This window comes from Eumetopias jubatus, unplaced genomic scaffold (assembly GCF_037043125.1).
Source record: "Eumetopias jubatus isolate StellerSeaLion01/CBP00866 unplaced genomic scaffold, mEumJub1_p1.0 scaffold_7, whole genome shotgun sequence".
Classification (NCBI taxonomy): Eukaryota; Metazoa; Chordata; class Mammalia; order Carnivora; family Otariidae; genus Eumetopias; species Eumetopias jubatus.
The window spans coordinates 108,043,203-108,057,338 of record NW_028274813.1 but is presented as its reverse complement, the minus strand read 5'-3'; the positions used below and the strand labels follow the sequence as shown (position 1 = coordinate 108,057,338).

At 55.7% G+C, this 14,136-nt stretch overlaps 1 protein-coding gene across 1 annotated transcript in view; it reads left to right on the top strand.

Annotated features, from left to right (window-relative positions):
- Nucleotides 1-14,136, top strand: part of ITGA11 (integrin subunit alpha 11) — a 111,867-nt gene that overhangs the window by 78,999 nt on the left and 18,732 nt on the right. Inside the window, exons 12-17 of the mRNA XM_088025179.1 lie at nt 3,080-3,228; nt 6,643-6,783; nt 7,025-7,228; nt 7,968-8,098; nt 11,024-11,190; nt 12,486-12,628. Of these exons, the coding sequence (XP_087881305.1) occupies nt 3,080-3,228; nt 6,643-6,783; nt 7,025-7,228; nt 7,968-8,098; nt 11,024-11,190; nt 12,486-12,628 (935 nt within the window). The remainder of the gene's footprint in view (nt 1-3,079; nt 3,229-6,642; nt 6,784-7,024; nt 7,229-7,967; nt 8,099-11,023; nt 11,191-12,485; nt 12,629-14,136) is intronic.

The following is a 14,136-nucleotide window of genomic DNA, read 5'->3' as shown; positions in this document are numbered from 1 at the left end:
GCTGCCAGGGAGGATTCCTTTCTGAAAGGGCCAAGCCAGAGTGAAGGGCGGAAGCGGGTGAACGGCCAGGGGGGGTCCCATTGTCTCTGAGCCAAGTCGGCCATCTTTGAGGTCACCCATCATTAATGCCTCCTCGGACCCCACTCCTCCATGAGACTGGGCCCCCCGGAGTTGGCATACCTGTCCACATGTCTGGCCTCTCCCTAATGCTCCATGTCATCCCTGCCTTTGTCCCTCAGCTCTTCAGCCACTCACCTTGCCTGTGACACTGCCCACACGGTGGTCACCCCATTTTCCACCCCCAACTCTGAGACCCTGAGCTGAACACAGGACAGAATGCTGGAATCAGGACTTGCCTGGGAAATAGAGAGGTGTAGGTCCCTAAAGTCCCCCAACACTACCTGGCCCACAGATATTAAACCTGAACTGCATAGAGCGCCCCCTGTGGCCGGTGCCCTCCGAGTGCCCTGGTAAGCGGGACCCCGCTTCTGCCTTCCAGCCGCTTCTCAGCCGGTGGGGCAGACACAGGGGCACAGATACAAATTATAACACAAGTGGGGCCAGCGCGCAGATGCAAGCACAGAAAAGGAGGGAGAAATCGGAGCCCCCGCCTTGGCAAATGCCCAAACACTAGAAGAGATGTCAGAAGAACGAAGGCCAGCGCCCACCTCCCACGGATCAGTCGTGATGGTTTGTGCTCCTCCCATGTGCTCAGCACTGGGCAGGAAGTGGGGGCACCAAGTAAGGGGTGGTGGAGCAGTTGCCGTGAAGCCTTAAATATCAGGGAGATAGCATCAGCGCCCAGGGCTCAAGTGAGTGGGACAGACACCGAGGGTGGTCTCGGTCCAGTGGCCAGCAGGCTCTGGCCCCCACTGTGCATGAGCTGGGGCCTATACCAGGGCTCTGAGGCAGGAAGAGTCCGAATAAACCAAAATGGTCCCAGAGAAGGAGGGAGGCATGGAAAGTGTTAGGCAGGTTCAGGACCCAGGAGGTGGAGCGGTGAGGCTGGGGCAGAGAGGTGCAGCAGGAAGGGGAAGGCAGGTTAGAGCAGACTGCAGCTGGAGGCCTCGAGTGCCAGGTTGAGGAGTTGGAGCTTGTTCATGCTAGCAGTAGGGAGATAGTGAAGGTGTTTGAGTGAGGGAGCAGCAGGATGAATCTCCCCCCTCTCTCCTGGCCCAGCAGAGCTGTCTTCCTCCTCCCAGGAGACCCTGGTGGGGTAGAGCGAGGCTGAAAATCCCTCGTAAGGCCCCACCATCTTGCCTTACCCACAGCCACAGCCTTGGGTGGGGTCCTGAAGGAATGCCTTCTCTCTTCCTCCTCCCTCTGGGGCTCATCCCCGAGAGTCTGGGATCTCTGGAAGATTCCTTCCTATGTGCCCCAAAGGAGAGGGGTTTTGGAGGAAGGAGACCGGGAGGCCAGGCTCTCAGCCTCCACACAAGGAAGCTGTACAGACTTTTGGTCACGGGTCTTCCTCTGTCATCGTGTCAGGCCTTCTGGGAGGTCGGTCCAGCTTTCAGGATGGCCCTGCGTGCTGGCCAAAGAACCCCATGGAAACTGAAGCCACAGCCAGCAGACTGTGGGAAGCAGGAAGTTCCCCACGCTGCCTGCTGCTTTGAGAGGTGCCTGCTCCCAGGACATTCGGTCCCCACGCCCCTCCCCCCACCACTGTCCCTCCTTCTGAGGAAGCCCTGAGGGGGGGCTAATTGAGAACAGTTTCAGTAGTGCCACAGGGGGCTCAAAAGAAGGCTTGGTGGGGTGCCTGGGTGGCTCAGTCAGTTAAGTGTCCGGCTCTTGATTTCGGCTCAGGTCATGATCTCAGAGTCGGGAGATCAAGTCCCGAGTGGGGCTCCATGCTGAGCATGGAGATTCTCTCTCCCCCACCCCCAAAAAAGAAAACGAAAGCAAGCAAGCAAGCAAGCAAACAAGCTCAGCCCCACTCTGTAAGGCTGACCCCACCCTACCCTCGTATATTTATGGTTGGGTTAATACACAGCCATCTCAGCCTATGCAATATCCTGCTTCACTGACCTTTCAAGCCCCATTCCCCAGAACACACCTCTAAGAGTCAAAAATGTTGTGTCTGGAACCAGAGTAGCTCACCCCACTGCACCCATGCTCCCAGCCACCGAATCATCTCGTCTATGCATCCTGCAGCCACTGTGTAAGCAACCAGTGGAACCAAACTTACCTCGGTTACCACACCCCCAACACACACACACGCACACACACACGGCAGAAGGAGACGTCATTTGCCAGAAACAGCCCAGGAACTGCCAACAAAGGCATCTAAAAACTGGGGTCCAGTATCTGAGGCCGTCTGGCAGAAAGTGGGGCTCTAGGCTCTGCACGCCTCATGGGTGCTGTGTGTGCGTCAAGAGTCACAGCGCTCGGGCAAAGCCAACCCGAGGACACGGAGTGGTGGCCTTTCCAGAAGATCCCCTGGTTTCCATTTCCTCCTCACTTGTGTATCGTATGTGTGGGACTGAGAGGAGGCTAGGGGCTCCTTCCTCTGAGTCTGCAAAGTTCTGGGGCTGCAGATGTCGCTGGGACCCCATGTCAATGCCCAGTGGAGCAGCCCCTTACACCTGGCAGGCAATGCTCTAATTTTCCACAAACTGCTTAGCAGCAGGTTGTAGTAATGAGGATGACACTGGCTGGTCCTTGAGAGAGACACTTGGTGGGGATCCAAAACAAAGCCTGCCCAATATGTAATGAAGCCCAGCTCGGGTCCACCACCTCCCTCCGCTGTGCTCCCCTGTGCACTCGGGACTCTGGCGAAGGAGGGGACATGCACGTCCCGCGTCAGCAATACCTTTTAGTAGCCACACACCCCTCCCCCGCCTCTGGCTTCCTTGGTGCCCTCCAGCAGGGGGAGGAGGGGTCCATGAATTCTGCCCACCCTCCAAACCCCCCCATCCTGAACGCTGCCTCTTCCAGGCCCCCCAGGTTGTACCTAGGAATTACCACCCTGCGGGTTCACATCTGCTCAGCCTGCCCTGAATGCACTCCCCGAGCAGGCCGGTCCTCAGGCACCGCCGAGGACCTGGGGCAGAGACCAGCCTGTTTCCTCCTGTGGCAGGGTACACAGTCACGTCGGTCGTGTCCTCCAGGCAGGGGTGGGTGTACGTGGCTGGAGCACCCCGGTTCAACCACACGGGCAAAGCCATCCTGTTCACCATGCACAACAATAGGAGTCTCACCATCCACCAGGCCCTGCGGGGTGAGCAGGTAATGAAGGGAGAGTCTGGGGACAGGGGCGCGCTGGGAGGGTGTATGGAAAAGGCGGGGCTGCCCAGGACTCTGGAGCTCAGCAATTCCTCCCCAGACATCCTTCCTAGTTGGGGGGCAGGGGGGAGCATACACCTCCTTCCTACCAGCCTTGAAGCTGGACTGTCCCTTCCCCAGAAAGCCAGGCCCTGGTCCTTGCTGCAGCAAGGAGAGCCTGGGAGAATTTGCTTGCCTCTGTTTCATGGACCTCTTGTCTCTGGTGCCTGACCTCTGCCCCTGACAGCCAGCTTCTCTGTGTTCGTAACCAGAGTTCAGGGTTAGAGGCGGCAGCTCCGCTCTGGCTTCCCAGCTCAGGCTGCGGGAGCCCCTAGGCATCCTGAGGGACAGGCATTTTCCTCAAGGCACCTTCACACTGCCCACAGCACACCCACCCACAGCGAGGCCCCCTGGGTTCTCCAGGATGCCGCCAGCTTCTCTCCTGTTCCTGGAATGGGAACAGTACAGAATGTGACAGCCGCCAACCCCATGGCCCCGCCTGGGCTGCCGTGGGAACCACACCGTGCTGCTCAGTCTCATGTCCGGTGGTCATGAATACCAGCTGCAAAGCTATAAGAATCACTGGTGGGGGAAAGCCCAGAAAACAGCGTTCTGACCCAAGTCATTCCAACAGCCGAGGAAGAGGGTGGTCCTGAGAAGCCACAGAGCTTTTCCAAGGTTACATGGTGGATTCAAGGCTGGGTCAGGCTTAGAACCCAGGACTCTCTCTCTCTGCTTTATGCTACCTGCTGACCCTTGACAACCTCAAAACCAGCACGTGCAGAGACACACACACACACACACACACACACACACACACACACACACACACGTGCACGCACCCCGCGTGGCAGCACTCAGCATCCATGGTCTCCGGGGCCTGAGCTGGGCCCTAGCCAGGCCCTTACCATCATTCCCAGCTCACCCTCTGCTCTGCAGAGCCAAGAACAGCCCTTTCTCTTGCACCTTTTACTGCCCTTGGCCTGTGACCTTGAGGACAAGCTCCTCACGGGGCCTAACCTAAACCCCTCTAGCTGCAGGAAGCCATCATTCCACCATTCTTCTTCCTGTCTCAAGGGCACTGGCAGACCAGGGCCCTGCTCTGTCCCCCGGCCTCCATCCCACCTTGCCCACACTCTGCCCGGGGCCAGCTCTTCCGGGAATCCAAGGCTAGACCTTGAGAGCTGGAGGGAATTTGGTGATGAATTTATGACATTTTTACTGCCCGGTTCCGCCTCCAACATCCGAACGAGAAACCGCAGTGCTGAAAGCAGCTAAATTAAGTGGATTCCAAATCACCGTGACCCACATAGCTGAGGCCACATATTTAGACAAAAGTCTCCCTCCCGCCTCCCTGACTTGCTCTCTGTCTGCCTCCTAATTACCTTACGCAGGGATAGCTCTTCCCTCGCCCACCCCTGTGTTGAGATTTCTGTTTTCCTCTCTTCTGTGTTTCTATCTCACTCCTCAGTTAAAAGCTTTTAATACTTGCAGATAGATTTCTCCTGAAAGCACCCGAAGCCAGGAGGTGGCTGGGCAAGGGAGTGTCATGGGCTCTGGTGTCAGACTGGAGTTTCAACCCACTTTGGCTGTGGCCAGCCTTCTGACCTTGGGCAAGCCACTCATATTCTCTGAGTTTCAGTTCGTTCCCTGTAAAATGAGGACAGTGATCTCTCCTAAGGTAGCAAGAGGCTCACACGAGCCAACTGAGGCTGTAAAGTGTGTCACACGGGGCTTGTCTGTGGAAAGGACTCTTTCATCCTTCCCAAGTGACCCACTGGTCCAATAAACACTTATTGTATTTATTATATTATCATACCCAGGCCTGGAGGGGACACAGCAGGCACAGTGCCCACTCTCCGTGGGGGGAACTGGTGCTGGTATGGGGCTGGTGGGGGAACATCGAGGAGGGGTACCCACTGCAGGCAGGGCAGGGCAGGGTGGGAGTCTAACAGGAAGTGACCTGAGGATGGTAGACATTATCAGGGAGGGAGAAGGGAAGAGGAGTGCAGACCAGCCAGGGTTTTTGGAGAAATCACTGGGAATGTCTGGAGAGAGTGTTGGAGCCCGAGCCTGGGGGTGGGGGTGGGGGACACAGAGGCTAGTGCGGGAGGGAGGCAGGTCCAACAGGGCCACACTGAAGAATTTGGACTTCCCCCTGCACCCTCTCCAAGAGCAAGGGAGTGGTGTGGTCAGCTGCTAGCGGCCACTCTGGCTGCCCGTGGGGGTGGACTGGCGGGTGAGGCAGGGGGTCTGTCGGCAGGCGCCTCACCGGGGAAGGAGCAGCAGAGGAGGGAAGTAGGCAGACTCAAGGCAAGTTTGGTGCACATCAGGCAGGGCTTGCTGGGAGTCTGCAGGTAGGAGAGGTGGCAGTGGGACCAGGGAGGACCCTCAGGTTTCAGACTAAACAAGTGGATGGCCCCCTCAACTGAAGTGGGGGGCACGGCACCCGGAGGGGGTGAGGAGCTCAGTGGGTGCTCAAATGCTGAAAAGAAACCATAATTCCCCTTCTGAGGTGCTAATCCCAGAGTTCTTCGTAATATTAAACACTGGAGCAAGCCAAATGTCCCATTAGAGGATTGATTATACACATGTGGCCCATACGTGGTTTGGAATATTACAGAACCACCAGTGATCAGATTGTAAGAAAAAATATAACACATCAGGGAGACACTGCTCATGATCCATTGTTTGATTTAAAAATCAGATATAAGGAGCGCCTGAGTGGCTCAGTCGTTAAGCGTCTGCCTTCGGCTCAGGTCATGGTCCCAGGGTCCCGGTATTGAGCCCCGCATCGGGCTCCCTGCTCGGCGGGAAGCCTGCTTCTCCCTCTCCCACTCCCCCTGCTTGTGTTCCCTCTCTCGGTGTGTCTCTCTCTGTCAGATAAATAAATAATAATAAAAAATCAGATATAAGCTATATATATATTACGACCCCAGATTGTAAGGGTAAAATGGTATACACACACAAAAACAAGCCCCACACACTCTGGACAAAACAGACTAGACAAAAGTACACTCAAACCTTCGTGGGAGTTCTAGTTGGATGTTGGGACAATGGGTGACTTCTCTTCTTCATAGCTTTTTCTGATATTGCTCATTTTTGCCATGAGACTGTGTTGCTCACAGAGCAAATGGCAATCAAGACAATTAACCAATGGAAAGAAAGAAGGGGGGAGGGCTGGATGACAGAAGGAGAAAAGAGGGCAGGGTGGCACCCGGTGAAAACAGGTGAGTGCCCACTCCACGGGAGGGGAGGAGAGGGGAGCGGGGGCCGGGGTGGGCGGGGTGAGAAGGGGAGGACCAGATTTGTAGCAGAAGGGTGTCCCCGGCTCCCCGCACAGCCCAGCCCACTGCCCCCCCAATCCGTGTGCTGCAGATAGGCTCCTACTACGGGAGTGAGATCACCTCGGTGGACATCGACGGCGACGGGGTGACTGATGTCCTGCTTGTGGGCGCCCCCATGTACTTCAGCGAGGGCCGAGAGCGGGGCCGAGTGTACGTCTACAACCTGAGACAGGTACCGCTGAGGCGGGGGGCACCTCGCCCCTGCCTTCACTCGGGTGTCCGTGAGGGAAACAGGGCCACCCCAGAGAGGTCAGTGCCCTCCTGCTGAGCCAGGCCGGGGACGGCCGGACCCTCCTCTGTCGCTGGGCTTAGGTAGTCAGGGAGGGGATTCCGGGGGTACAGCGGGGTGGAGACAGGGTGCTGCCGGCCCTTGCCTCGTCCCCCTGAGCCTTGTCCCACTCCTGGTGTTGCAGAACCGGTTTGTTTATAACGGGACGCTGAAGGATTCCCGCAACTACCAGAACGCCCGATTCGGGTCCTCCATCGCCTCGGTTCGAGACCTCAATCAAGATTCCTACAACGATGTGGTGGTGGGAGCCCCTCTGGAGGACAACCACAGAGGAGCCATCTACATCTTCCATGGCTTCCAAGCCAGCCTCCTAAAGATGCCAAAGCAGGTAAGGTGCCCTAGTAAAGGGCTGGAGCTGGCCCAGGCGTCCTAGCCACTGGGGCTCGGGCATCCCGTGTGGGAGTCTCTTCTGTGCCCTGCAGGGAAGGATTCCAATCTGTGCTAGCTCTACTTGCCCCAAGCTGGGATTTCGAAATGGGTGCTTTTGTCTGCGGGACGTTGTTCCCATCACCCCTGTGGTGGGCACCCTCTCCCTGCTTAACTTTGTCTCCCCTGCAAAAACGAAACCTCGGGGACCCCAACCTCACTCTCCCCCCCGGCGCCGCACACGCACGCATGAGGTTGACTGCGAGCGGAAAATTTCCACATGGGCTTGCTCTTCTCTGGAAATGCCAAGCGCTAAAAACCCTCCTCCCCTCAAGAGGGACCCGTCTCAGGTCCCATGCCCTTGGGGTAATCCTTTTTGCCTACGTATTTTCTTAGTAAGGTGGTCTCATACACCACGGTCAGAGACGCCAGGGCCGGGGGTGGGGTGGTACCTGCCAAGTAACAGGGACTTACCCTTAATGGGGAACCCTTTTAAGACACAATATCTTAATCTGAAAGGATGACTGGAGGGTGGGTGCCATCACAGACCAGGAGAGGGGATAGATTTGGGCTGGGAAGCTTCCCGATGGTTCCAAATGGGCTCTCTCCGATGCTCCCAATCATAGCTTCCCTGAGGATCACCCTGCCCTGCCCTGTACCAACAGCGCTGGCACCCAGCTTTCTCTTCCCACTTCCTGCAGAGAATCGCCGCCTCTGACCTGGCTCCCAGCCTCCAGTATTTTGGCTGCAGCATCCACGGGCAACTGGACCTCAACGAGGATGGGCTGGTCGACCTGGCGGTGGGCGCCCTGGGAAACGCTGTGATTTTGTGGTTGGTTCTCCTGCTTCTCTTGGCTCTCGGGCTCTTCTGAGGGTCATGATGGACACCCGGTTTTAACGATATGCTTTAGGACCTTTGTCCCTTTCTTTAATCATTGTCAACCCAACTCACCCTGTTCTTATCCTCTCGTGATGACACATTTCCTTTCTGAGGAATCGTTGTAAATTGTTTTGGAGTCCAAATCCCTCTTCCCAACAGCGTTCTAAGACTTTAGAGCAATCAAGTATCCAAAAGCCCCTCTTAGAATTTGGCCTAAAATTTCTGGCTTCCACTTCGGCTTTTCAAACTCCTTAAAGGACAGGCTGAGGATATTCTTATCGGCTGGACGGATCTCCCTTCTCGCCAGAATGTTTCTGCCATACAGAGATCTCTTTCCTCCAAACCCCTCCGGACTCCTCATTTCCTTTTCCAGGGCCTCACCTCTGCACCATCCCATCAGATACTTGCCATATATCCGCACGCGGGGGCTTTCTTTAGCAATTAAAGTCTACAGCTTAAAAAAAGAGAGAGAGAGAGAGAGAGAGAGAGCTTTCTAAAAGTCCCTGTATTTTACCATGGGATGTGTTGGCCACTTTTCGAGCCAAAAAAAAAAAAAAAAAAGTGTTAACCTTTTCATTTACGTTGATGAGCTATTTTTCATTAAAAATCCAATAATTTAAAGAAACATGATAAAGAAAAGATCGTTCAGGGTTTCATCAGCTTAACTATTGAATGTGCTATTAGAATTTGGGCTTTTTTTCCTACCAATCTCTTCCCACCCGCATATAAGTTTATATAAGCACAGTCATATTTTTCACACGACTTTTAAAAGGCATGAAACCGAGGTATCCCAGGACTTCACGGGGAGAGTGAAGGAGTGGATATGCTCTCAGTTGTCCAAAATATCACAGCCCGGTTGGGAGATGTCTTAGCCCAGGTTCCCTAGAAAACAAAGCCCGAGACTAGAGTTCATGCATAACGTTTCAGGAGGAGCCTCGTCCTTGAGGCAGAAGTGGGGGGCAAGGATGCTGGAGCAGAAAAGAGGAGCAGTGTGAGTGGGGGGCGTCCCTGAGCCAGCTGGGGCCTCACCGTCGGAACCGCTGCTCCCTCACGGGATCTCCGGCGAGGCGGGACACACCTCTGTTTCTTGCAACAGAGCACTGTAGGGGAGGAGGGAGAGCAGTGTGTCTGGGGGGGGGGTCCCTGTGTCCCCCATGGCACCCCCTGGCCCTCTAGAGGCAGCGCTGGGCCATGCACCAGTACCACCACCTCTCTCTGAAGGTCTGCTCCGCATGTGGGGGTTCGTGGATCTTTGGGGGTGGCGGCAGCAGCAAGAGCAGTTGGGGTGGTAAAGGTAGTCCCAGTGTCGTTCCAACACCCAGGAAGCAAGACAGCTGTCCAGGACCCAGGGTAGGAGGTAGACATGGCCTAGCGGGTCGGTAGGGTGACACAGAAACTGAGTTCTTTACTGGAAACAAGAGACGCACACCCCCGCCCCGCCTCCAAGAGAATCAGTCTGGCGCAGAGGAGTGGTTGGAGATCTAGCTTCTGAGGTCTCAACCTAAGTGCTACCTTAGTGGTGATGAAATTATGGGCCAGAACCTTCTGGGAAGACTCTGTGCTCAAACCCCATGGATCTCAGACTGCCCCATTAGGATCATCTGGGGAGCTTTTCTCCTTTTTTTTTTTCTTTCTTTCGATTTGAGTATAAGTGATGCGCATGTTCCATAAGTTTCAGGTGGAGAACATGGTGATTCAACAAGTTTATACGATATGCTGTGCTCACCGCCAAAGTAGCTACCATCCGTCACCCTACGCTATTACAGTATCCATGACCATATTCCTCATGCGGTGCCTTCCACCCCCATAAATTAGACATTCCACAGATGGAAGCCTGTACCACCCACTCCCTGCCACCCACTTTACCCATCCCCCCACCCCGTCCCCTCTGGGAACCTTCGGTTTGTTCTCTGTGTGTATAGGTCTGATTCTGCTTTTTGTTTGTTTATTCGTTTGTTTTGTTTTTTAGATTTTTTAGGGTTTTTTTTAGACTTTAGATTTTTCACATATAAGTGAACTCATACGGTATTCGGCTTTCTCTGTCTGACTTACTTCACTTAGCATCATAACCCTCTAGGTCCATCCATGTTGTTCCAAACTGGGGAGCTTTGCAAAGCTCGCAGCCTACCTAGGCTTTACCCCGACCACTTAAAGCAGAATTTCTAGGGAAGGGGCCCAGGCAGCAGTAAGCTTTAAAGACTCCCCAGGTATTTGTCTCCAATGGGCAGCCCAGTTTGAAAACCACAGGGTAGTGTCGGGTCGATAGGTGGGGAATCTCTACAACAGGGGGTGGTTCTCCACTTTGGCTGCACATTGCAATCCCCTGGGAGCTTTAACACCTTGCTCTTCGAAGTTTGGTCCCAGACCAACAGGAACAGCATCACTGAGGACTTACTGGAAATGCAGAATCTGTGCCCACCTATAGAGTCAGGATCTGCATTTTAAAGATTCCCCCCATGGCCCCAGAGACGTGCGAACATTAAAATTTGAGAAGCATGGTCTCAGACATATTAATGCCAATTCTGATTTGATTTAACCTGGAGGGCAAACTGGGCATCAGGATTTCTTAAAACTCTCCCGATTATTCTAATGAATGTCCAGGGATGGAACGGGGAGACACAAGGAAGTCAGTGTCGTCTGCAGGCAGTACAGCGGCTAGGACATGATGAAGGGCTGCCTCCGGGGCCAGGTGCCTGCCCTCCACCCACCTGTCACTTTTCTGCACAAACTTTAACATCTAGGACCCCCTCTCTGCCCTCCCCCAAAGGTTTGCCGATTCCATTTCCATCTGCGGCCCCCCTTCTCCCCCTCCCCCCTCTCCGGGTCCCAGGGGCAGCGGAGCGCCCCACCCTCCAGCTACCCGTTCCTCCGCTCCAGGTCCCGTCCGGTGGTTCAGATCAATGCCAGCCTCCACTTTGAGCCGTCCAAGATCAACATCTTCCATAGAGACTGCAAACGCAGCGGCAGGGACGCCACCTGCCTGGCCGCCTTCCTCTGCTTCACGCCCGTTTTCCTGGCACCCCATTTCGAAACGGACACAGTCGGTAAACCAGGCCCCTCCCCCCACAGGCCCCTCCCAGCCCCCAGCCCCGACCTCCCTTGTGGACTTTGGGATTGCTCAGCTTCAAAACCTGAGCTTCTGCTGAAATGGGTTTTAAGGGCCAGGTCGCACCTTGAGCCACCTTGGTGACTGCACTTGCGGATCTAATTCCAAGGAGCCAAAAGGGGACATCATGCCAGGGTGAGGGTGGCAGTAAGCAGCCGTGAGCAACAAGGGAGAGGCCGGAAGAGAAGGAAATAGTTGGGGTGCAAAGTTTGGGTCGGAACAGGAACTGGGAGCAGTGGAGCAAACTGGGGCAGCCTAGATACAGAAGAGGCAGAGCCAGGAGAGGGAGCAGGAAACAGGGGAGTCAGACAGACGCAGCCCCCAGTCTCAGCGCTCACGGCTCGGAGTGGGCACGTGGCTGCGGCAGGGCGGGTCCTTCTGAGGATCATCACTTCCAGCCCAGGCAGCAGCCCTGGGCCCACGAGGCCACACAGAGTGACGGCTACAGGTTCTGGGATGGGACTGGGCCCGGGGCAGGAAATTGGGATTTCCGAAAGCTTCTTAGCCAAGGAGCAGGGCCCACCGGAAGGGTGGGGGTGCGGGTGGGTGTGAGAGAAAGGCCAGCCTGGGCGGCTGCAGTCTTCTTTCACCTTCTATCTGGAAAAGGAGAAAGGCGCGAGGACCTGGCGCACCCAGAGGGCTGGCTGGGGTCCAGGCGAAGAGACGAAGCCTTTCCTGGATATAGCAAAAGATCAGCCCCGTTGAAGGGAAGGAGGCTGCAGACTTTAAACCCCAGAATGGAGTCTTAGGTTCGAGGAGCCGGTGGGAGGGGCTCATGGGTGGGAACTGCGGCCTGTGGGGGCTCTGAGCCAGGCCTGACAGGATTCCAGAGGCAAGGGCAAGCCCAGGAAGGTGAAGGAAGGGAGAGCTGGGGAGGTCCAGGACTCCAGCGGGGACTCAAATGAGGGCAACGCCCTGGCCCCTCACCCATTCATTTCTCCTGCATTTCTTCCTCTTTATCTTTCCCTTCGCTGTCAGCCCCCTCTTCACTCCTCCTCCTTCTGCCTCTCTTCTCTTTGGTTCCTTCTTTTTCTCCTTTCTCACTCACTCTCTGCATGGGAGTTTCCCACCCACACTAGGCCTCATGAGGGGAGAAGAGCAGCTCTTCCCTGGCCGGCCTGGAGGGCTTCCTGGAGGAGGCTGGCTTTCAGTAGGCTCTCTTAGAAGACAGGCAAAGAGTCTTGGGTGGACCTGTGGCTCCACCTTCCTGGTTTTGCGCTCTCCCACCTCCAGGCATCAGGTACAACGCTACCATGGATGAGAGGCGGTACGCCCCGCGGGCCCACCTGGATGAGGGCGGGGACCGATATGCCAACAGAGCCGTCCTGCTCTCCTCCGGCCAGGAACGCTGTGAGCGGATCAACTTCCATGTCCTGGTGAGCCTGACACCCAGCAGCCCCACCACCAGGGAGCAAGCTCACACAGAAAGGGGACACAGAGCTGGAGGAGGTGCTCAGCGGGTACCAGGCTGGTTTCGAGCCCCCAGCACACCTCGGGAGGCCCTGCCAGGGTGCAGTGTCCTGGACCTTGGGCGCCCCATACTCACGCCCCAGAGAAAAGGCCACTGGGACACACTATCTACCGTCTTGTGGTACCCTCTCCGAAATCCCTTCTTCCCCAGTGCTCAGATGCTTACTGTTCCTTTAGCAGGGGATGAAATCTGAGGAGAGAGGTGGGCTCGGTGAGGGCTCACAGAGGGAACAGGGGTCAGCCCGCACGGGCCGTGGCTAGAGGGGATTGAAGCAGGCATTGGCTAGCACTGAGGACCAGGGAAGACCGACCCTTGGTGGGGGTGAGCCGGGAGGAGGAACCGAGGGTGGCCGGCCTGGCGGAGGTGGAGAACCAGCGGGGAACCTGGGGTCTGGTTTTACAGATAAGGAAGAGAGTGAGAACTTTGCCCCATCCGGAAACTCCAAATACCCAGGCCACAGCTCCAGCCTTGGAGACACAAGCAGGAGGCACTCAGAGCCCACCACCTGCCCCCTGTAGTTCAAAGGCCAAAAGGCTGAAAAATGAGCAGGTGTGGGAAGTCCTCATGTCTGTTAATATGAGGCCCTCTCTGATGTGTTTGTGTACCGGTTCTCAAAGTGTGGTCCCCCGGACCGACAGCAGCAGCCCCATCACATGGGAACTTGTTAGAAATGCCTGTTTTCTTTTCATTTTTTTTTTTTAAGATTTTATTCGAGAGAGAAAGAAAGAGAGCGCATGCGCACAGGCGGGGGGGAGGGGCAGAGGCGAGAGAGAAGCAGGCTTCCTGCTGAGCAGAGAGTCCCACACGGGGCTCGATCCCAGGACCCCGGGATCATGACCTGAGCCGAAGGCAGACGCCCAACCCACTGAACCACCCTTGTGCCCCAGAAATGCATGTTTTCAAGCCCCACGCCAGACCCACCGAATCAGCAATTCTGGGGGTGGACTCAGCCCTCATTGTGTTGCTGGGCCCCCCCTGAGGATTCTTCTTTTTTTTAGAAACTAATCTTTTTTTTTTAAAGATTTTTATTTATTTATTTGAGAGAGAGAATGAGAGATAGAGAGCACGAGAGGGAAGAGGGTCAGAGGGAGAGGCAGGCTCCCTGCCAAGCGGGGAGCCCGACGCGGGACTCGATCCCAGGACTCCAGGATCATGGCCTAAGCCGAAGGCAGTCGCTCAACCAACTGAGCCACCCAGGCGCCCCCTCCCCACCCCCCAGCCCCGCCTGAGGATTCTGATACAAGCTCAAGTTTGAGAGCCACTGCCTTGATACAAAGAAACCAGTCACGTCAGGATTTGGGTTCCACGCAGGAGATTTTGTAGGCATCTCTAAGCATCCCCTTCTTTACCCTCCACACCTGGACCCACTGGAACAACCCCTGTTTTGCTCACGCATTTGTTCATTCATTGATT